Here is a 22,467-nt window from a genome sequence, read left to right as displayed (position 1 = left end):
GGGACAGCAGGGCCGCAGCGGGAGCGGGGTGAAGCAATTTTGGGCGGTGATCCAGCGGGACACGCAGCGGGCCCCGTGCCTGGGCGAGCCGGGACAAGATGGGCACCGGCACAGCCCTCCCCTGGGCGGGCAGCACCCCAGGGGTGCAGCACTCGGCACTCCTGGCGGGGGCTGGCTGAACAGCCCCCGGGAACCGAGGGGCAGCCCCAGCGCGGCAGCGCCGGGCAGCGGCAGGGCGGGAGCGGCGTATCAGGACTGGAGGAGGAGAAGGAGGAGGAAGGGCAGGAGGTGGGGCTGGAAGTGAAACCGATTTGGGGGGAGGCGGGGCGGGCTCGTCATGTGAACGGCCGCATGCTCGGGCAGAAGTGGGTCAGCGGCGCCGCGGAGGGGCAGGTGCCAGAGCCGCCCGGTGCCGCCCGGTGCCTCCCGGTGCCGCCGCTGTTCGCCCCGCTGCAGGGACACCCCCGCCGCCCCATGCGCCCCCCGGCGCGCTCCTGACCGCCGCCGGCCACGATGCGGGGTGAGTACGGGGGACACTGGGGGGAACCGGCGAGAAGAGAGGGGGCTGCGAAAGTTGTCCCCGGTGGGAGGACGCGGGGGGAAGCGGCGTCGGTTCTAGTGGCGGGTCGGAGGGCAACCCGCGTCTGCCCGGACGATGACACCGGGGGGGGACCCGCGTCAGCCTGGCCGGAGAGGTACCGGTGGGATCCCGTGTCAGCCCCGCTGGTGGCGCAGGGGGGCTCCGAATCGGCCCCGCCGGAGAGGGACCGGGGGTGGACCCGCATCAGCCCAGCCGGGGAAGCGGGGCAGGAGCCTGCATTAGCCCCCTCTGGGGGGGACGCGCACCAGCCCCGCTAGTGACACGGAGTGGGACACCCACGTCAGCCCTGCCGGGGTCTGTGGGGCTCCTCCAGCTCCCCCCTTCAATAAAATTCTTGTTTATTTTGCTTCGCTTTCCGGCGCCGGCTCAGACCCGCTCTTAAGCTTTTCCTCGCACTAAACCCCTTAATCTCCTCCTCAATATGTTGCTCCCACCAGGGCTGGATTTATTGTGGGCTTTTTTTTTTTCCTTCCCTCTTCTCCCCCACCTCAGGGTGGCTTTGGGGCCAGTTTGGGGCCGAAGGGTGGCTCCTGTGGGTAAGGGACCAGCTGTGATTTTGGGTGTCCCTTGCCCAGGGAAGGGGCTGAGTTGTGCCAGCACCCATCTGGTTTCTGGTTTTATCTCTTTTTAAAGACAATTCCTGCTCCTCACCCTCTGCTTTGCAAGGCCGGTGGTTGGGAGGAGGAGGATGGAAGGAGGAAGGCTCTGATGGGACAAGCCACCAGGGTCCAGTGGCAGTGACGCAGCAGTGGCTGGACCCAGCTCTCCCTGATGGAGCTACTGGGAGCATGGCTGAGACCTGACACCCTAGGGTGGGCTTTTCCTCCCCCTTTAAGGCCGTTTTCCCCCATCTCCTGCCATGCCCAAGCCCTTTGCCCCCACCCAGAGCTGCTTGTGCACGTCTTGAGGTGTGGTTTTGGGGCGTGTGTGTTTGGGTGCGTTTTGGGAGGTGGTATTTGGGTGTCTTCGGGTTGTACTTCTTGGGGACATTCATCTCCAAGCTCCAAATCATTCTTTCTCCTTCCTCGGCACGGCTGCGGCTGCCGTGGGTGCTGTGCCTCTGCTGCCCGCCACACTCTTGTGTAATGGTGGAACTGGGGATCCGAGCCCCCTGCGTCCCCTTCCCGCCCTGTGACATCCCGGGATGTCACCTTTATTAGTGAGGGAAGCATTAACGCCTGCCTAATTAACAGCACCGCCTGTCTTGCGCAGCCCCGGCACAGCCAGCACCAGGCTTAATTAGTATCTGGGTGAACTTTTCCTTTATTTTTAAATGTTTGGGGTTTTTTCCTTTTATTTTCTGTTTTGTTTTGTTGTTTTGGTTTGGTTTTTTACCCCTAATTACTCTACGTTGGCCCTAATTAAGGGCCGACCCCCTCACCCCCCCCCCCAACACACATACACTTCATATCACATCACTTTCCCCCATCGAGTGTTTTTCCCTGCCCAGCTCAGCGTCCCTCCAAAGCCCCAAACGCCGCACAGTGACGCCCAATCGATTCAACCTCTCTTTTCTTCCCCCAAACTGCTACCTCTCTGCCCCATTCCCCAGGCCCCGCGGCAGCAGCTCCTGCCTCTTGCTCTTCCCCACGCCGCGGCTATTGCCGGGGCCGGCCGAGAGGCTTTGCCTTGTATAATCCTATAGGGTTTCCAGCCCTCCCGCTCGCTTGTTTTGCAAGCGGCGTGGCGAGGAGCGTGCGGTGGCTCGGCAGCCTCCCGACTTGTCCTAGTGACCTAGATCTGTCATTGGGAAAAATCAGAGAGGGTGGAGGAGGAGCTTCCCTGCCCGTTTAGGCAGCGTGAGCACGCTGGCGCAGGCGAGGACAGCCAGCACCCTTTGGCCCTACCGGGTACCGCGGGGTAGGGATGGGGATGGATGTGCCCTTCGGCTCCTGGAGATAAGGTTAGGGGAGAAAGGTGGCTTTTGGCCTCCTGAAAATGAAGCTAGGGGAGAAAAGTGGTTCTTTGCCTCCGGGAAAATAAGGTTGAGGGAGAAAGGTGGCCCTTTAGGCTCCTGAAAATAAGGCTGGGGGGAGAAAGGAGTGGGGGGAGAAGGACTTTTCCATGCATCTCTCCAAAATAAGGTTGGAGGAGAAAGGTGGTTCTTTGCCTTGCAAAAATAAGGTTGAGGGGGAAAGGTGGCTCTTAATCTCCTGACAACGAAATCAAGGGAGAAAGGCAGCCCCTTACCTCCTGGAAATGAAATTAGAGGAGAAAGGTGGTCCCATGCCTCCTGAAAATAAGGTTGAAGGAGAACGGTGGCTCTGGGCCTCCTGAAGATAAGTTGGGGAGAAAGGTGGCCCCTTGGCTCCCAAAAATAAAGTTAGGGAGAAAAGGCTCTTCCCTCCACCGCCTACAAATATGGTTGGAGGAGAAAGGTGGTCCTTTGCCTCCTGAAAATAAATGTTGGGGGAGAAAGGGGGCTCTTTATTTTCTCAAGATTAAATTAGGGGAGAAAGGTGACTCTTTGCCACCTAAAAATAAGGTTGGGGGTGAAGGGTGGCTCTGGACCTCCTGAGTATAAGGCTGGGGGTGAAAGGTGGCCCTTTGCCTCTTGAAAATAAATTTGAGGGAGAAAGGTGGCCCTCTGGCTCCCAAAAATAAGGTTAAAGGAGAAGGACTGGCTCTGAAAAATAAGGTTAGGGGAGAAAGGTCGCCACCAGCAGCGTGGAGTCCCGAGGGATCCAGCCAGGATTTGGGATTATCAACCCTGCTCACCCCGAAGCGTTCAGCACCTGGAGGGGGAAAGTGTGGTGACGAGGAGAAGTTGGCCGTGTCCCTGTGGGTGGCAGTGGGTTAACCCCACAGGCTGGCCAGAGCCCTGCTGGCAGCATGGTCCTGCCCGTCCCGCCCGTCCCCTCCTCCCTGTCACGTTTAACTTTGAACTCGGCAGCAGCTATTTAAAGAGCTGCTAATGGCTAAATCTTGCCGGGTTTATTGGATGTGGCGAGCGGAGCCGCTCTCGCTGCCTTTATTTAGCCCCACAGGGATAATTCCCCCCCCCCCTCCCCCCCTCCGCCCCGATTTAGCCGTGGGGCTGGTGAGGTTCTCCCCCCAAAGCTCCTTTTGGGGCTGGTGGCCGGTCCCCCTCCCCAGGGCCGTACCTTTGCCACCCTTCTGCAAAAGCCAAAGTGCAAAGGGCTGTGTCCCGTGTCGCCGTGGCTGGCCTTGGAGCCGTGCCCTGTGGCACGGGAGCTGGTGAACCAGAGCAGCCAGGGCAGAGCTGAAGTGTCCATGGGGAGCTTCACTGCCCAACCAACACTGCTGGGGGCGGGGGGGCAACAGTTGCGACTTCCAAGCTGGGGGCAGGCCCCTATCACCGACGAGGAAAAGAAGGCGCCTTGGGGCGTTGGCAAAGCCACCGGCCACGGATCAAGGTGTCCAGGGGTCATCTCGGGCCAGGAGAAGAGCACCTGAGCCCTGTTCCGGCCCAAAGGTTCCAGGAAATTTTTGCCAATCAATTAAGAAACCGGTCCCCACCTCCAGCATCAGCGCCTGGCACCGGGCCCGGGTTGCGTAATTGAAGTTTTCCTTATTGCCTGCGCGGCCCCGCGGCTGCCGCTGCCCCTGCGGCCAGGAGCTGCAGCTCTGAACGCCGCACTGGGGCCGTGCTTCAGACGCCTGCTGCAGCCCTTGCGGGGCTTGGATGGAGAGCTGGCGTGCTGGGGGGGGACCCCAAGTGCAGCAGCACCAGAGCCTGTGGAAAAGCAAACCCCACGGCAGCTCGTCGCTCGTTTATTGCCCCTCCATCACTCCTGCCCCTCGCCCACCTTCCCAAAAGACAGCAAGGATGATCCCTGTGGGAAGTCCAGCACTGGAGCCCAGGATTGGAGGTTGCTGCAGGGGGTGAGGGAGCAGAGGTGGGGTTTGGAGCAGGGATAGGAAAGTGAGAGGTCATTGCAGGTCCCTGCATGTTCCAATCGGTCCCTGTCTGTCCCCGTGCAGCTCGGACCCATCCTGCTCCCCCTCCTCTGGGTGCTGAGCTGAAGGGGTGGTGGCCGAGCACCAGAGCATCTCAGTGCCTTGTCTGGGGCTTGGGAGGTGACAGGGAGCTGCAGGCCTGCTGCTCGTTAATTACTGGAGGTGCCCATCCTGTGGCATTGATCGTGGCAGCAGGATGGGTACAGACCTACTTTCCCAGCAGGTTTGCTGTGTAATGAGCCAGGGCACTGGGGAAGCCACTTGCTCTGGCTCTTGCCCCTCAGCCGAGGGGGTATTTGGGGCAGGGGCAGCCACGGGGGCATGGAGCCACCTCCAGAATACCCAAAGCTGGGCTGCTTGCCCCCTTCCTGGGGTGGTTTTGCTCCTGTGACCTCATATTGCCCATCTAGGGGAGGGGGGTGGCCCTATCCTGACCCCAGCCCCAAGGGTGCATGGACTCACCTTGGAGTTTGCAGGGACCTGTCAGTGCCCTCCCAAACCACCCCCCCACGGTGTCCTCAACCAGAGGCACCCATCCAGTGCCCACAGAGACACCCACCCAGTGCCCGTGGAGCTGGCTGGAGCAGGGACCTCTCCAAAAGCCTCTGGCAGCAGTGGGGTTGTGGCATGTCCTGGGGCTCAGTGGGGTGCTGAGGGTTTGGGGGTGATCCCCACCCAGCAGTGAGATCATACGATCAAGAGGAGGGATGGAGGGGAGGAGGAGGAGGAGGAGGATGGGGCCACCCGTGGTCCCTGTGCCATGCAGAGAGGATCCAGACCCCAGTGGCCAGATCCTGCCTTGTTTTGGGGTGCAGCGGAGGATCCAGACCCCAGTGGCCAGATCCTGCCTTGTTTTGGGGTGCAGCGGAGGATCCAGACCCCAGTGGCCAGATCCTGCCTTGTTTTGGGGTGCAGCGGGGCTGCCCGCCCTTGGGGCAGAGGCGATGGAGAGGAGGGTGTGCCGGGGTGGGAGGAAGGCTGAGTCTCGTTCCCGGGAGCTCGGCTTTGGCTCTGCCGAAACCACCGGAGCCGCCTGCCCGGTTCAGAGCAAGCAGTGCTGGGCTGCAGAGGGACACAGTGCTGGGTCCGGGGGGCGACCCGGGCGCCCTGCAGTGAGAGAGCTGGAGATCGAGCAAGAAGGAACCTGTGTCCCCCATGGAGAGCTGCATCTCGGGGTGTCAATCGGATGTCCCCAGCTCGAGGGATCACCCCCAAAAGCCCCCCCCGAAGTCCCGTGGCCGGCGGGTGCGAGGTCGGGGCGCAGCCGCGGGCAGGGTTAACGGCAGCGGTGTTACACAAGCGCCGGGGCCGCGGGCAGAAAAGTGTGTCAGTGGGACAGGATGGCACAGGATGGCTCCAGCCACGGGGCCACCACGCGCAGCCACCGACCGGGGGCCAACCACGGGCGAGCCCCGTGGCCGGCCGGTGCCACGGTGCCGCTTACGTAAGGACCGGCCAGTGGCAGCGGGCCGGGAGTTGGGCAAGAGGTGTTTACAGTGGGAGGAGAGCAAATACCTCGGCCGGGACATTTTAATTGCTGGCTGCAGATTAGTATTTATTTTTTTTAACCCTTTAGTATTGTTTTATTTGGGTTTATTTTCTGTCCCTTATTTCAGCCTGGCTGCCACCTCCCCCCTCACACACACACACACACACCCCCCTGCCAGGGGCTTGGTTTGCTGCCAGGACCCCCATCCTCCCCCCATCAAGGCATGGGGAAGGAGTTTGCCTGCCCATCCCTGGAGGGGTTCAAAAGAGGCAGAGATGTGGTGCTGAGGGAGATGGTTCAGCACCAGGCTTGGCAGAGTTACAGATTCACGGATTGCATCGGGTTGGAAGGGACTCTCAAAGGTCATCTTGTCCAACCCCCCCCCCCTGCAATGAGTGGGGACAACCATGAGGTAATGGTTGGGATGACCATGAGATAGTGGCTGGGATGGCATTGAGATAGTGGCTGGGATGGCCATGAGATGATGGCTGGGATGGCCATTAGGTAATGGTTGGACTGGATGATCTTCAAAGGCTTTTCCAACCCAAACCACTCTGTGACAGAAATCTCTTTCTGCAGGGGGAGGAGGAGGAGCCAAGCATTTGGGTGGGGAAACTGAGGCATGAGAGAGGCCTTGCCCAGGCTGTGGCATCTCTGTGATGTTGTGTGTATCCATGCCCCCCCCTCCCCCAACGTGGTGAGATTTGGGAGCTGTGATGTGATGCTGCAGCCACCCCCAGCACCCACTCCTGCTGCCTTGTCCCTGGATGTCCAGCCAGCCCGGGGGTCCTCGGGGGGCACATGAGCATGGCATGAGGGAGCTGGCATGGTGATTCAGCCAGGGCTGACAACCAGAGCAGCAATTAGGAGCTGTCCTGGGCTGTAATTGCCACCGTGCCAGGGCCACAGCCGTATCTCCACGTCAGTTATTTGGGGCAAATGTCTTAGGAGTGGGTCAGGTGCTGGTGGTGGGCACGGCTGGGTCATTAGCAGGATGCTAATTAGAGGCCTAAGAGGCTGAAGGCACAGGGTGAGCGGTCAGGGCTTCTCCTTCCCAACATCCAGGGGTGCTGGGGACATCACCCACAGCATAGAATCAGAGATTCATGGCATGGTTTGGGTTGGAAGGGACCTTCAAGATCATCCATGGGCAGGGACACCTCCCATCAGCCCAGGTTGCTCAAGGTCTCATCCAGCCTGGCCTTGAGCACCTCCAGTGGGGAGGCATCCACAGCCTCCCTGGGCAGCCTGTGCCAGTCTCTCCCCACCCTCAGCAATTTGTTCCTCATCTCCACTCTCAATCTCCCCTCTCCCAGCTCAAAGCCATTGTTCCTCATCCTATCACTCCCAGCCCTTGTCACAAGTCCCTCCCCAGCTCTCCTGAAGCCCTTCACATACTGGAAAGCTGCTCTGAGGTCTCCCTGGAACTTTCTCTTCTCCAGGCCCTCCTCAAGCTTCCACCCATTCCCTCTCATCACGTCACCTCAAGCCCTTGTACAACGTCCCTTCCCTGCCTGCAGGGTCTCAAGGGGCTTCCTTCTGCCAAGGTTTGGGGGCATGGGGACAGAACTTGACCTTTGCCATCACACAGAGCTATTGCCAGGAGCTGGCAACCAGAACAGGCTGCCCAGGGTGGTTGTGGAGTCTCCCCCTCTGGAGATGAATTCAAGACCCATCTGGATGCATTCCTGTGTGACCTGCTCTGGTGACCCTGCCGTGGCAGGGGGAGGTTGGTCTGGATGAGCTTCCAAGATCCCTTCCAGCCCCTAACATTCTGTGATGCTGTGGCTTTCAGGGCCGCATGGGGCTCGCAGAGCAGCGCCCCGGGGCTGTGCTGGGGCTGTGGTGTGCCCGTGCCGTGCCCGCCGCGGTGCCAGGCGCAGTGGGGGTGGTTGCAGGGTGCCTGAGTATCGGCCGCGGGCGGCAGGGTGCGGCGCGGCAGCCATGCATCACCTGCCGCCGGCGGCTGCAATTATGTTGCATAACGAACCGACGCTGCTTCCTGCTGGGGGTGGCACCACCTCCCCATGCCCCCCGTGGTGCCACCACCTCCATCCTAGTCCTGACAGGGCAGGGGTGTTCAGGGTGGGGGAGAGGCTCCCGTGGTTTGCAGGTCGCACCCCTCCCCGCTGGCATGGGCACTGGGGGTCTCCTGGTTGTTGGTGCCAGCGGGCAAAATAGGGGTGGTGGCATGGCACCCTGCTGGTGCCTCTGTCCCCTGCTGGGGGCGGGGGGGGCCTCAGGGCTGTGATGCCGGTACAGAGTCAGGGGAGGCTGGGACTGGAGGATGTGCTGGGACTGCCCATGCCTGCCCGTTCCTGCCCGCTCCTTGTCTGTTCCCTGCCCGCCTTGAGCCCTTGGCTCTGCTACCCTAGGCCCAAAAGTACAGCAGAGGTGTGGGTAGAGGCTCTGGGGAGGAGCAGAGGGGTGGGATGTGCCCCCCTTGTGTCAGGGGGACATGATGACACAGCCCTGGGGGTGTTCCTTACTGGGTGAACCCTGAAGTAGCTTGGGGCAGGAGCTGAGCAGAGAGTCAGTGGATGGAGAAAGGATCCATCCCCCTGCCTGCACCCAGCCTTGGAGTGTGTCCCTCCCCATGTGGCTGGAAGCAGGCACAAGTCAATGGCATCCCCAGAGGTGTCCAATGGCAGCCCAGGGGTCTGATGGCAGCCCTGGAGGGGGAGGGGGCTGACAGCATCTTGTGAGACCGATGGTAGCCCCAAGGGTTTGATGACGACCCAGGTGGAGACCAATGGCATCCTTGGGGGGTGAAGGGGATGCCCAGGGCACTGATGGACTCAGGGGGGTCCAGTGGTATCCCCAGGGGAATGAGAGCAGCCCTGGGGAGTCAGATGGCATCCCTGGGGGACCAAAAGCATCCCTGGGGAGCCAATGACAGCCTAGGGGGACAGCCGGCATCCCCAGGGGACCGATCACAGCCCAACTGCCTCTCTGCCCATCCAGGCTCATGCTGGCCCAGCCCAGCCTCTCCCAAAGCAGCAGGAGACCCCGGGGCACTGCGGGGTGTCAGGGTGCAGTTGATGCTGGCCAAGCATCGGGGCTGCCACCTGCTGAGGTGGCCCCAGGGACCAGCAACCCCCAGAACGCCTCTGAGCAGGGGAGAGGCAGAAGGGAATTACCCTGGCAGGGATTTGCTCAGGCCCAGCAGGTCTGAAATAGCCATAATCTGCCGGGGGGGGAGGGGAGGGTGGGTATTTTGGTGTGGCAGCCGCTGTCCAGCACCCTGGAGAGCCAACCCCAGGGGATGTGGAGGCTGGAGCAGGGATTAGAGGGTGCAGAGATGCTGGGAGGCACGTACGAGTCCCGGGGGTGCCCCACGTCCCCCCCCACCCCCGGCGTGAGCAGGGTGGGCAGAGCCAGCCCAGAACTGGGGCAGCTGGAAAATGAGGAGGACGAAGCCTATTAGCAGCTCAGTGCCAGCGAAGCAGAAGCAGGGAGGGAAGCGGATTTGTGGGGGGAAGGGGCCAGGACCTTGAGCCAGCGATGGCTATATCGGTCCTGGGCTTTGAAGGAACTACTCGGGGGGGCGGGGGGGGGCGGAGGGTGGGTGGGTTGGGGGCCCTCCAGACCCTCTGCTTAAGCCAGACCCCCAGCACATGAGCATCTGTTGCTGCAGGGATGGGATAGTTCCTGTGCTGAGGGTGTCCCTGCGATGAGGATCATGGAATCACAGACTGGGTTGGGTTGGAAAGGACCTGAAAGCTCATCCAGCTCCAGCCCCCTGCATGGGCAGGGACACCTCCCACCAGCCCGGGCTGCTCAAGGCCTCATCCAGCATGGCCTTGAACACATCCAGGGAGAGAACATCCATGGCCTCCCTGGGCAACCTGTTCCAGTGTCTCCCCTCTCTGCTGGGTGCCCCCCATTGTGGGGAATGCTTCCAGCCCAGGCTCTGGGGCAGGCTGCTGCACAAAGGTGCTGTGACCGTGTAGCTCAAAGGGCTTTTCAACCCAGCTCCTGGTGCTGGAGAGGATGGTGGGGGTGTGGATGGGGGTACCCCATGCCCTGCATAGGCTTTTTTGGGGTATCTCTGAAGACAAACATTCTCGAGGGGTCCGTGGGAAGGGCTGAGCTGCTGGCGGCTGCTGCTCTTGTGCCTCAGTTTCCCCAGATGCTGTAAGCAGGGCTGGGCCTGCTGCCACCTCCTCGCTCAGTTCAGTGCCCACTGCTGATTAACCAGAGGGCTTCTCCTTCTCCTCCCCTCCACCGCAGCCCAAATCCAGGTGATCCCCTGCAAGATCTGCGGAGACAAGTCCTCGGGGATCCACTACGGCGTTATCACCTGCGAAGGCTGCAAGGTGAGCCCCGGGGCGCGCAGAGACGGGAGCCCGGCGGGGCAAGGGGGTGGCCTCGGGGGCTGGCATCCCTAAGGGCACTTGGGCGACACCTCCCCCATGCCGCGCAGGGTTTCTTTCGGCGGAGCCAGCAGAACAACGCCAGCTACTCCTGCTCCCGGCAGAGGAATTGCCTGATCGACCGCACCAACCGCAACCGCTGCCAGCACTGCCGCCTGCAGAAATGCTTGGCCCTGGGCATGTCCCGCGACGGTGAGTGGTGCCCGCGGGGCCCAGGGGCCCCTTCTGCTCCTCCCAACTCGCCTCCTCACGGCTGCAGCTGCATTGCCCGCGGAGCCGTCTCGGGGAAAGAAGGGGTTTGGGGAGCAGGGAGAGCAGCGCAGCTGGGGAAGGGACCGGCGGGGAGCAGCCGAGGGAGCTGGGGGGGGCGGTCTGCAGAAGAGGAGAGCATGCGAGGTCCTTTCGTTTGGACGGGCACAGGGAGCATGAACGTGGTGCCAAACCAGGAGACCTGACCATGGTCTCTCTGTCATGGGTGCTCTGCAGCACTGCTCTGTCTGGCCCAGGCTCAGTTCAGATTTGGGCCTCTCACTCCAAGAAGGACACTGAAGAGCTGGAGCAGGTCCAGAGAAGGGCAAGAAAGCTGGGGAAGGGTCTGGAGAACAGGGCTGAGGAGAGTGACCTGGAGGTGTTTAGTGTGGAGAAGAGAAGGCTGAGGGAGACCTCATTGCTCTCTACAGCTCCTGAGAGGAGGCTGGAGCCAGATGGGGCTTTATTCTTTCTCACATGCAACAAGGACAGGAGGCAGTGGCCTCAAGTTGTGCCAGGGGAAGTCCAGGTTGGGGAAGAGGAAAACTGGCTTCCCAGGAAGGGTTCTGAGGCACTGGCACAGGCTGCCCAGGGAGGTGGTGGAGTCCCCATCCCTGGAGGGCTTTGAGAGACACAAGGATATGGTGCTGAGGGATGTGGCTCAGCAGCAGTGGTAGATTGTGAGCTCCAGGTGAGTGGTTGGACAAGATGAGCTCCAAGGTCTCTCCCAGTCTCACCACATCCATGGTTCCATGTTGTAAATATTTCTTCACTGAAATCCATCTGGGTCATAGAATCACAGAATTGTCAGGGCTGGAAGGGACCTCAAGGCTCAGCCTGTTCCAACCCCCTGCCATGGGCAGGGACACCTCACACTACAGCAGGTTGCTCACAGCCACTTCCAGCCTGGCTGCAAACACCTCCAGGCAGGAGGCTTCCACCACCTCCCTGGGCAGCCTGTGCCAGGCTCTCACCACCCTCCTGGGGAACAACTTCTTCCTAACATCCAGTCTCAGTCTCCCCACTTCTGGTTTTGCTCCATCCCCCCCAGTCCTATCACTCCCTGATACCCTCACAAGTCCCTCCCCAGCTTTCTTGTAGCCCCCTTCAGATCTTGGAAGGCCACAATTAGGTCTCCCTGAAGCCTTCTCCTCTCCAGACTGAACAACCCCAACTCTCTCAGCCTGTCCCTGCAGCAGAGTAGCTCCAGCCCTCTGCTCATCCTTGTGGCCCTTCTCTGGACACCTTCCAGCACCTCCAGATCCTTCTTGTAACAGAGGCTCCAGAACTGGACCCAGTACTTCAGGTGGTGTCTGAGCAGAGTGGAGCAGAGGGGGAGAATCGCCTCCCTCGACCTGCTGCCACACTTCTCTTGCTGCAGCCCAGGATGTGATTTGCCTTCCGGGCTGCAAGTGCTCACTGCTGGCTCCTGTTGGTCCACCAGCATCCCCAAGGCCTTTTCTTCAGGGCTTGTGTCATTCAGTGTCATTCGACCCAGGGGCGGTCTGGGGTGGGGGCTGCATCTGCCAGGTCCCTGCAGCGCTCGGGGCTTGTACTCCCCCATCCTGCGAGCTGCCCAGGAGCCTGCCCAGGGCGGGCAGGAGGGGGCAGCTCCGCTCCGCTCCGCTGGGCGCAGCCTCCCTGACGCGGGCGCTCTGCTGTGTCCTCCCCGGGCAGCGGTGAAGTTCGGGCGCATGTCCAAGAAGCAGCGGGACAGCCTCTACGCCGAGGTGCAGAAGCATCAGCAGAGCCAGGAGCAGAGCGGTGGCACCAAGGAGGAGCCCGAGCCGCTGAGCCGAGTCTACACCACCAGCGTCAGCAGCGGGCTCTCGGACCTGGACGACATCTCCACGCTGTCGGATGGGCTCCTCTTCGACTTCCCCCTCACTCCCGATGGCAGCAGCACCTACTACAACCTCGACCTGCTCGCCTCGGCGCAGCCTTCGCCCGACCAGTCCAGCCTGGACGTGGCTGATGCCACCCTCATCAAGCAGGAGTCTGTCTACGAGCTGATGCTGGAGCCGGGGCTGTTCGCCCACGGCGGGCTGGAGGGCGGCCAGCTCGCTGCCGACATCTCCGTCCTGGAGATCGGTGAGCCGCGGGGGGGCCCTGCCGCCGTGCCAGGGTGTGCAGCGCTGGGCACGCTGCTCGGTGCAGCCTCGCAGGGCGCCTGGTGCCCACACCGCACCGGGAGGGCTTGCAGCAAGGCACTGACCCAGCCTGGGCTCGCGGAGCAGACCCAAGGCTGTTCCCTCCTCCAGGATGAGCGCCGATGGTGCTTGGTGCACCTGAGGTCATGCCGAGCATCCCACCCCCCGCCTTGGGGACAACCTGAGAGCCCATCTGTCCCCAGCTCCCCCTGGCACTGCATGGGAGTCCTCTCCTCTGCCTCAGGGACAACTCCTGATGCCCCATCTGTCCTGACATGCCTGTGGCGCTGCGTGGGAGCCCCTCAGCTCATGCAGAGCATCCCCCTTCTGCCTTGGGGACAGCCCCTGATGCCCCATCTGTCATCAGATCCCTGCAGCACCACACATGAGCCCCACTGCTCTGCCAGCCTCCAGCCCCAGCAGCCTCCAAGACACAGGGGGAAAGGACAACGTCAGGGTGTGGGGAGAGGGGGCGCTGGCGAGGTCCCGGGGGGCTCACTGCCCATTGCCTTCTCCTTGCAGACCGGGTGGCCCAGAACGTGGTGAAGTCGCACCTGGAGACGTGCCAGTACACAACGGAGGAGCTCAAGCGCCTGGCATGGAGCCTCTACTCCCCCGAGGAGGTCCGTGCCTTGCAGAGCAAGGTGAGTGCCACTGCCCGGGTCCCACCAGCTCCCTGTCCCTGCAGCCCTCAGCAAGGGCCACTGCCACCCCCTGCTGCTGCGCCTGCGTCTTTTGGTGCTTTGGCAGCTGCAAAACCCCAGCGCTGGGGGGGAGGGAGGGGGATTGGTGGTGGCAGAGGTGTCCTAGCACCACTAAACCCTGTGGGTGGCACAGCACCTGGGGGTCCCTTCCCTGCCCTGCGAGGTGCGGTGGGAGGGGGCAGGGTAGCCAGGGGCCAGCAAAGCCCAGGGGATGGGGTGGCAGCAAAGCCCTGAGGGACGTCCCCCCTGTGCCGGCAGAGCTGCGAGGCCATGTGGCAGCAGTGCTCGCTGCAGATCTCCAATGCCATCCAGTACGTGGTGGAGTTTGCCAAGCGCATCGACGGCTTCATGGAGCTGTGCCAGAACGACCAAATCATCCTCCTGAAAGCTGGTAAGGGCTGGGGAGCCCCAGCAGCCCTGCCACACCCCCAGCAGCCCTGCCACACCCCCAGCAGCCATGCCACGTCCCTAGTGTCCCAGACATGTCCCCGCCCTCCCCATCGCCTCCCTGCCGTCCCCATCGCCTCCCTGCCGTCCCCATCCCATCCCTGCCGTCCTCATCACCTCCCTGCCTTCCCCATTGCATCCCTTCTGTTCCCTCTGTGTCCCTGCCATCCCTCTCATATGCCTGCTGCCCCTGTCCCATCTTTACCACATCCCTGCCACCCTTCCCATATCCCTGCTGTCCCATCCCTGCAATCCCTATCACATCCCTGCCATTCCCCTCACATCCCTGCTCTCCCTATCCCATCCCTGCTCTCCCTGTCCCATCCCTGCTCTCCCTATCCCATCTGTGCCATCCCCACTGTGTTCCTGCTATTCCCATCCCATCCCTGCCATTCCCATCATGTCCCTGCTGACCCCATCACATCCCTGCCCACCTCACATCCTCACTGCCCCCCTCGTGTCCCCAACACCTCTCCCAGGCAGCAGCCATGGTGCCAAAGGTGTATCCCACCCTTTTTCTTGGCTCTGCTTTCCTTTTGGAAGCTTCCCCTCCCTTGCCACCCTGGCTGCCCCCCGGGTGCAGTGGGTACTGGGCTGGAAGGAGCTGAAGGTGACCTGCAAGGCGATGGTGTAGAGAGGGACGTGGGGAAGTGGCCACCCTGGGCAGAGGCTTTTCTCCATGGTCACTCTTCACCAGATGTCCCCCAGAAACGGGGATGGACATGAGCACAGCAGGATTTTCCCCCAGGAAAGGGGGTGCCAAACCCAAAGGGGAGCAGGAAGGGAGAAGAGGAAAGGATTGGCCTCTTCTCCCAGCAGGAGAATGGGAGGAGGAGGACAATGGCAGTGCACACCTATGTCCCCCACCTGCCCACCACACTGTGCCCAGGTGAGGGAACCCAGCCCCAAACCACCCAAAGAAACCAAACCCAAAGCCGTGGCGAAAGCCTCCTGGTTTCTAAACCTTCAGGGCTGGGGAGCTGAGCCTGAGCCTGCCCTGGGGGATGTGTGGCAGTGTCCCAGCAGGGTGCTGTGCCCCGAAGCCAGAGCTGGCCTGGGCCCTCCAGGCTGCAATTTTAACTCCTTCTTTCGTTTCTTCCTTCCACTTTCTTCTCACTCCTTTGTGTTCACCCTCTCCTCTCTGGGTGCTCCGCCACGACCCCGCTCCGGCCGTGCCTGCCCCCTCCCCGCCTGGATGATATTTCCCTATGGTGAAATATTTGTGGGCGCAATTGGAACCCCCTTCCCCCCCAAAAACCAACCACCCCCACAACCTCCAAACCCAACCTGGATGTGTTGGAATTCTGCTCTGGGGAATGACCAATCTGGACTTCAACCTTGCCCTGGGGGCTTTTCTCTCTCTCTTATATATATACTTGGTCCTGGGATGATGGAACTCCCCCACCCCAACCCCTGCCCTGCCCTGCCCTGGTCTGCGCTCTCTCTGCCTACGTCAGGTTGCCTGGAGGTGCTCCTGATCCGCATGATCCGAGCCTTCAACCCCTTGAACAACACCATCCTCTTTGAGGGCAAGTTTGGTGGCATGCAGATGTTCAAGTCTCTGGGTAAGAGCTTTGCTGGGGCTCTCTTGGGCCTTTGTTCTGCTCCTGACACCTGCCCAGGGCTGAGGTTTGCAGCATCTGAGCAGTGCAACTGGAGCGGCCAGAAGGAGCAGGGATTGAACCCCTGGGACTGGGCACTGGGGAGGTCACAGCTTGAATATTGGGATTGGTTTTGGGCAACATTGAGGACATTGAGGGGCTGGAGCAGGGTCAGAGAAGGGCAACAAAGCTGGGGAAGGGTCTGGAGAGCAGGGCTGGGGAGGAGCAGCTGAGGGAGCTGGGGGTGGTTAGTGTGGAGAGGAGGAGGCTGAGGGAGACCTCATTGCTCTCTGCAGCTCCCTGAGGGGAGGCTGGAGCCAAAAGCTTTCTAGGCTCTGGGTGCCATGGGGTTACCCAGTGTGCTGTGCAGGTGTGGGGGTGCCAGTGGGCAGCATGGAGCTGTGACCTTCTCCTCTTGCCCTGCCCAGGCTGTGATGACCTCATTGGCGCCGTCTTTGAGCTGGGGAGGACCCTGTGCCGCCTGCAGCTGTCGGACGAGGAGCTCGCTCTCTTCACTGCTGCTGTCCTGCTCTCCCCGGGTACAGGGGCTGGGGAGGGCACACTGCACCAGGGACCAGCTGGGGAGGTGGGGAGGGATCTCCTGCCAAAGCTGACCTCGAAGTGATTGGAGTGTCAGCAGTGCTGTGGCCAGCAGGACCAGGGATGTGGTCGTGGTCGAGGCACTGGTGAGGCCACACCTCAAATCCTGGCAGCAGTTTTGTGTCCCTGACTCCAAGAAGGACATTGAGGGGCTGGAGAAGGGCAACAAATCTGGGGAAGGGTCTGGAGAACAGGGCTGAGGAGAAGCAGCTGAGGGAGCTGGGGGTGGTTAGTGTGGAGAGGAGGAGGCTGAGGGAGACCTCATTGCTCTCTGCAGCTCCCTGAGAGGAGGCTTCAGTGCGGTGGAGGTTGGGCTCTGCTCCCTAGGATCAGGAGATAGAAGGAGAGGAAATGGCCTGGAATTGTGCCAGGGGAGGATTAGGTTGGAGATGAGGAACAATATTTTTTTTGCTGCCAGAGTGGTCAGGGCTTGGCACAGGCTGCCCAGGGAGGTGGTGGAGTCCCCATGCCTGGAGGTGTTCCAGAACCCTGTGGCCATGGCACTTGGGGCCATGGTTTGGTGGCCATGGCGGGGTTGGGTTGGTGTTGGACTGGATGCTCTCAGAGGGCTTTTCCAACCCAAACAACTTCTTGAGTGTGTGGTGGCTCTGACCCAGCTGTCTCCTGCAGATCGCCCGTGGCTGACGGAATCCAAGAAGGTGCAGAAGCTCCAGGACAAGATCTATGTGGCCCTGCAGCACGAGATCAGGAAGAAACACTCCGCTGAGGACAAGCTCTCAAAGGTAGCAGAGCTGCCTCTGTGCCATGCAGGGCACTGAGCCAGGGCATGGCCCCGGTGCCACGGGGTGATGAGGCTGTGCCACAGCTCCTCAGCCACCTCTGGGGGTTCTGTGGGGCAAGCCCTGGGACCTCCCCCAGGAGGGGCAGAATTTCTCTTTCCAAGGGCCCAGCATCCCAGTCATGGTGCAGAAGGAGGCAGCCCTGTGCCACTGAGCCTGGCACTGCAGCAGGCAGTGGCTGTTTGGGGCAACAGGAGGCATTTCAGGAGCACTTTGGGCAGGATGTTGCTGGGATGGAGGGCACTGGGAGGCATAGGTTTGAGGCAGGATCATATTGCTGCCAGGCTGCCCGAAGGTGTGGGAGGTGTCTGCTGATAACCCTGGCACTGAGCAGAGTCAGTGGTCCCCAAACCTACCGCCTTGTCCCCAAGGGAGGTGGGATGGTGGTGTGATCAGGAAGGTGGGGCCAGACTTATCTCAGTGGTCCCCAGTGACAGGACAAGAGGTAATGGACATGAGCTTGAACAGAGGAAGTTCCATCTGAACTTGAGGAGGAACTTCTGTACTGTGAGGGTAGCAGAGCCCTGGAGAGAGTTTCCTTCAATGGAGACTTCCAGTGCCCACCTGGAGGTGTTCCTGTGTGACCTGCCCTGGCTGCTTCTGCTCTGGCAGGAGGGCTGGACTCAGTGATCTCCAGAGGTTCCTCCCAAACCCTGCCATGCTGTGATTCCCTGAGGGACACCGGCCTGGAACCCCCAGGTCATCAGCTCCTCCTTTCTCTGCAGATGGTTTCCAAGCTGCCCTTGATGAAGACCATTTGCAACCTGCACTTGGACAAGCTGGAATTTTTCCGTCTGCTGCACCCAGAGACCGCCATGAACTTCCCACCCCTCTATAAGGAGGTCTTCAACTCAGAGCTCCAGTACAGCGACCCACGGGAGAGCTAAGGCTGGGAGCCACTGGCCCCCTTCCAGTTCCCCCTCAACCCCCCCCACCCCCCCCACCCCAAACATTTGGAGACAGAACTAAACTTCAGAGGTTTGGGGCAGCTTTGTGAAATCAAACAAAACCCAATCAAACTCAAGAGAATCTGGAGGGGCTTTGGTGAGGGGGGGGGTGTGTGGTGAGAATCCTCCCCCCCCTAGCCCCCACGTCCTCACTGGGGACTGCAATAGCTCTTGAATGTAAAGCACCTTGAAGGAAAAAAAAAGAAAGAAAAAACCACAAAAAAAAAGCAAAGAGACTTTGCCACAGCAGTGAAATGAATGTGAAATCTCCACCTGGGAGAGGAGAGATGCTCCTGGCAGGGCACCAGGACCGACTCCTCCTGGCAGGACAGGGAGCCGGGCAGCGCACAGGGCCCCTTCCCGCTGTCCTGCCTGCACTTGTCAGATCTGACTGTTAATTGGTTTTTAATTGTTATTCTTTTTCTGTTGCTTTGGGGGTTGGTTTTTTCTGTTTTGTTTTTTTGGTGGGTTGTTTTTTGTTTGTTTGTTTGTTTGTGTCTTTTGTTTGTTTGTTTGTTTTAAACCCAAGCACAAGGCATGGGATGAAGAAGGGGAGATGTAGACGGCTGGACCAGGGCTGAGCCAGGCAGCTTTGGGCTCCTGGCTGGAGCTGAGGAGAGGCTGAAGGCAGGGCCTTTGCTTTGTTCTTTCTCCCAAGGCTGGGTGACCTCAGGAGCTTGGCTGAGAAAGCTCCAGCTGTGGCCAGGCTGGGATTCAGTGCAGGATTTTCCCATGGAAGAGGCTGATTTGAGGGAAAGGATCCCAGCGTGGTGGAGGAAAAGCTCTGCAGGGTCTCTGTGCCACTGTTGCAGCATTTTTGGCCAACTCCAGCTGGCAGCTGCCTGGCATTTGGGAGCCCATTCAGCAGGTCCACCCATCTTGTGCCACCTCTCTGCATCCTGAACGCTCTCCCAAGAGAGGCTTTGACCTTGCAACTTGTGGCCAAATCCCAGCTCCTGGCTTCTCCACCTTCCACCTCCACGCAGTCACACCAGTCCCACTACCCTTCCTGCGCTGGGACCACTGGGAGCAGCATGAGTTGGACCCAAGCTTTTACCTCCAAGATGCTCTTGAGACCTGCTCTTTTGGGGGCTGCTCTCCAGTGAGCAGGAACTGAGAACTTGTTAGGGAGAGAAGCTGCCCCTTGAGGTCCAGGGGAAGCACAATGTCCTTATCCTGCAGTGGTGGTGTGCTCTGGACCTGCTGCTCTGAGCTTGGGAGTCTCAGAAGGTTCAGAAGGGATTGGGTTTGTGTGGTGATGCTGCAATAGCCTGCAGCCAGCAGGGCTGCTCAAGGGACTCTCCAGCCAGGCTCTGCAGAGGTTTTTTCCGTCCCTGTTCCTACTCCTCCTGCAGCCAATGCCAAAAGCTACAAGGGAAGAACCTGCTCCAAGGCAGCCCCAGTTTCTGCTGACAAAGGGCTAAAATCCCAAGCCCCTTCCTGCTTTGTGTTGGTCTCTCCTGTGTCCAACCCCATCCTCGAGCTTCAGCTGAAGACCTTCAAGTCCATAATTGCACCCCTGCAGCTAACCAAGCAGCTTTCTTAGCAGTGGTTGGGGATATTCATCCTTTAGGTTAAAAGACCTCACAGGGAAGACCACAGACCAGCCTCAACCAGGGAAGACTCAGCAGGAAGCCGATGGGATTTCTGCCTCAGCATAAAACAGGGAAGAACTTGGGCCTGTGCTGTTCCCTGCCATGGTTTTGCTGGCAGCCATCTTGAGCTGCTGCTTGGAGCACAGTGGAGCTCCTCAGCTGCTTTCTCTACACCACAGGGTTGGAGCCCAGGTATGTGGTGAAGGCTGCCACGTCGAGTGCCAACGCGGTGTGCGCTGGGGCGGGGATGCGCCCTGCTTGCTTCCTGCCCTCTTGGCTCCTAGGGCCGGTGAGAAGTGAGATGTCAGCGCTGCCTTTTCCATCTGGAGGGTTGTGCCTTTGTTTGGAGAATCATTTCTGACAGCACCACTCACATTCCTGGCTCTTCTCAGCAGGGAAAAGCACCGGAGGGAACGAAGCTGCTTTGGGAAGGAGTCTCGCCCTCTGTCCCTGCAGGACAGCAGCAGCTCCTCTCCCGGCCACGGGAGGTTTGATGTGTTAGGGGGGGTGGGAAAAAGCACAGACCCTTCTTGATGTCCTCAGTACTCATCAGCCAAGGATGGTCAACAGCACCCTTCTCATTTCATCTGGCAAAGAAAGCAAGAAAGCACCTTACAGGGGGGCCAGGGCCAGCCCTCCACACCAGCTACGCTCCTTCAGCCTGCACCGCGATGCCCAGCCCGCGGGGGAGAGTTGGGCTAAGGAGCAAGGAGAAGCCCCCGCGGGGATCTGGGGAAGGCTGGAAGCGTGGAACAGCTGTAACCCGGCTGCCAAACCGTGGGGACCTGCACTTTTCAATTCTCTTGAGAGGACCTGACTGGTCCATGGGATGATTCCTGGGGGAGGGATGAGCGATTCAGCGGCGGTTCAGTGCTTGCTGGCCCAGCACGGGCAGCACAATGGAAGGGACGGAGAGGTGAGGGCAGCCCCATCCCAGCAGCTCTGCTGGCTGCAGCCTTGGCTGGCTGCTCACCCCAAGACGTGGCCAGTGGCACCCGTGCCAAGGTGTCCCTCATGCTCCCTCAGTGCCCCCAAGAGACAGCAGCTCAGCAGAGCCGGGCACGGAGCCAGGCACCAAGCTGGCAGGGCAAGGGCACATCGAGAAGCCGGGAGAGAAAGGCCTGAAAAAGGGAAATTTGGGCTCTTCCCGGTGCCAGTGCCACGGGGGGGCTGGTGGGGATGATGCAAGGGAGCCCCAAGCACCCCAACTCACCTCGATGCTGGGTCCTTGGCACCTTGCAGGTGTTTCCACCCCACTTGCTTTGCCCAGCGAGGAGGTGGGGGGGCAGTGGATCCTGTGCCCCGGGGCAAGGGCAGCCCTGGGAGGTGGAGGTGGGGGGGTGGTGGGGGAGGGTTGCTCTTCTCCAGGGGCAGGTTGATGTTGTGTCTGTCTGTCTGCTGAGTGTGCATTTCCCCCCACCCCACCCCACCCCACCCCACCCCCCTTGCCCCTCGCTCCAGAACCCTCACACTGTGTATACAAATGGTTAAAATAGATCTCTAATATATATTCTTGTGAATGTTGGTGCAAAAGAGACGCAACTATATGAAGCTCCAAGTCGGTTTGATGTTATTTTTTATCTCTATGAATGAAAGGAAGGAATGGAGAAAGTGTTTTGTTTTGTTCTTTTCCCTTTCCCACCCTCTCCTCCTCCTCTTTTCTCCTCCCTCTCCACACACCACCCCCCACCCCGGCCCTGTCTGACCTGTAGATACTGACAGGTTCCCTGGAGATGTGGGGTTTTTTTCCCCCCCCCCCCCACCCCATCCTTTTTAGAGGTTAGGAAGATGCTTCTGTTCTCATGGAATGTTCTGTCTTGTAAGATTGTAATTTCTATTTTTTTAAAGAAAAGAAAAGAACTAAATAAATTTTTCCTCTGTGGGAGCGGTCGGCTGGGAAGGGAGGGCAGGGGGAGGGAGAAAGGTTTTATTTAAGGACACACACACACACACACACACACAAATAAAATGGGGGTGTGGGGGAGGGGGGAAGGAAAAGAGAAAAAGAAAAAAAGCATTGTCTGAATTTTTCAGGACATTAAATAAAAAGTTAATATAATGTCTGGATGAGAAAGGTCTGCGGTGAGCTGTGTTCTGGAAGGCACTGCACGACGTTTCCAGGCAGCACTGCCTCCACTTCTGGGGTCCCCAGCACAAAGAGGACCTGGAGCTGCTGGGAGAGGGTCCAGAGGAGGCCACCAAGATGATCAGAAGGCTGCAGAACCTCCCCTGTGAGGACAGGATGGGAGAGTTGGGGCTGTTGAGCCTGGAGAAGAGAAGGCTCCAGGGAGACCTCAGAGCAGCCTGCCAGGAGCTGAAGGGGCTCCAGGAGAGCTGGGGAGGGACTGGTGACAAGGGCTGGGAGTGCCAGGACAAGGGACAATGGCTTTGAGCTGGGAGAGGGGAGAGGGGAGACTGAGAGTGGAGATGAGGAAGAAATTGTTGAGAGGGGGGGTGGGGAGAGCCTGGCACAGGTTGCCCAGGGAGGCTGTGGCTGCCTCCTGCCTGGAGGTGCTCAAGGCCAGGCTGGATGAGGCCTTGAGCAGCCTGGGCTGGTGGGAGGTGTCCCTGCCCATGGCAGGGGAGTTGATACTCTCCAGAGGTCCCTTCCAAACCCTTTGTTCTGTGATTCTCTGATAAGAAAGTTCTAAAAGACAGGAAAATGTCAGCTCTGAACTCTTGCCCTCTGGGGCTGGGGTTTTGTCCTCATCCCTGCTTGAGAAGCCCTAAGCCTGGCTGGAACTCACTTCAAAGAGCTGTTTCCAGGCTGGGAGTGACAGGCTGAGGGCCTCCAGAGGAGGCCACAGCAGTGCTGGCAGGGCTGGAAGCCCTCTGCTGGGAGGCTCCAGGCTGGGAGAGTTGGGCTTGGGCAGCCTGGAGAGGAGAAGGCTCCAGGGAGGCTTTCTGGTGGCCTTGCAGTGCTTCAAGGGCTGAGCAGAAAGCTGGGGACAGAGTTTGGAGCAGGGCCTGTTGGGACAGGACAAAGG

General features: G+C 60.1%; 1 protein-coding gene across 1 annotated transcript; it reads left to right on the top strand.

The window, feature by feature from the left end:
- The first annotated feature begins 360 nt into the window (after positions 1-360).
- Positions 361-21,525, top strand: LOC137450123 (nuclear receptor ROR-beta-like). The gene is made up of 10 exons (XM_068156340.1): positions 361-520; positions 10,245-10,330; positions 10,438-10,579; positions 12,314-12,727; positions 13,309-13,430; positions 13,749-13,881; positions 15,395-15,502; positions 15,967-16,077; positions 16,769-16,881; positions 17,664-21,525. The coding sequence occupies exons 1-10, from the start codon at positions 514-516 to the stop codon at positions 17,823-17,825; spliced, it is 1,398 nt and encodes a 465-aa protein (XP_068012441.1). The 5' UTR covers positions 361-513; the 3' UTR covers positions 17,826-21,525.
- The last annotated feature ends 942 nt before the right edge of the window (positions 21,526-22,467 follow it).

This window comes from Melanerpes formicivorus, unplaced genomic scaffold, assembly GCF_026170545.1.
Source record: "Melanerpes formicivorus ecotype bairdi unplaced genomic scaffold, bMelFor1.0.p_v2 SCAF_34, whole genome shotgun sequence".
NCBI classification, from domain to species: domain Eukaryota; kingdom Metazoa; phylum Chordata; class Aves; order Piciformes; family Picidae; genus Melanerpes; species Melanerpes formicivorus.
This window is presented reverse-complemented; position numbering and strand designations above follow the sequence as displayed.

Bases quoted from the DNA above. Each gene is read 5' to 3' on its own strand.
- LOC137450123 (XM_068156340.1), top strand. The intron at 13,882-15,394 runs GTAAGGGCTGGG...TGCCTACGTCAG, and splicing joins AATCATCCTCCTGAAAGCTG to GTTGCCTGGAGGTGCTCCTG. The intron at 16,078-16,768 runs GTACAGGGGCTG...TGTCTCCTGCAG, and splicing joins TGCTGTCCTGCTCTCCCCGG to ATCGCCCGTGGCTGACGGAA.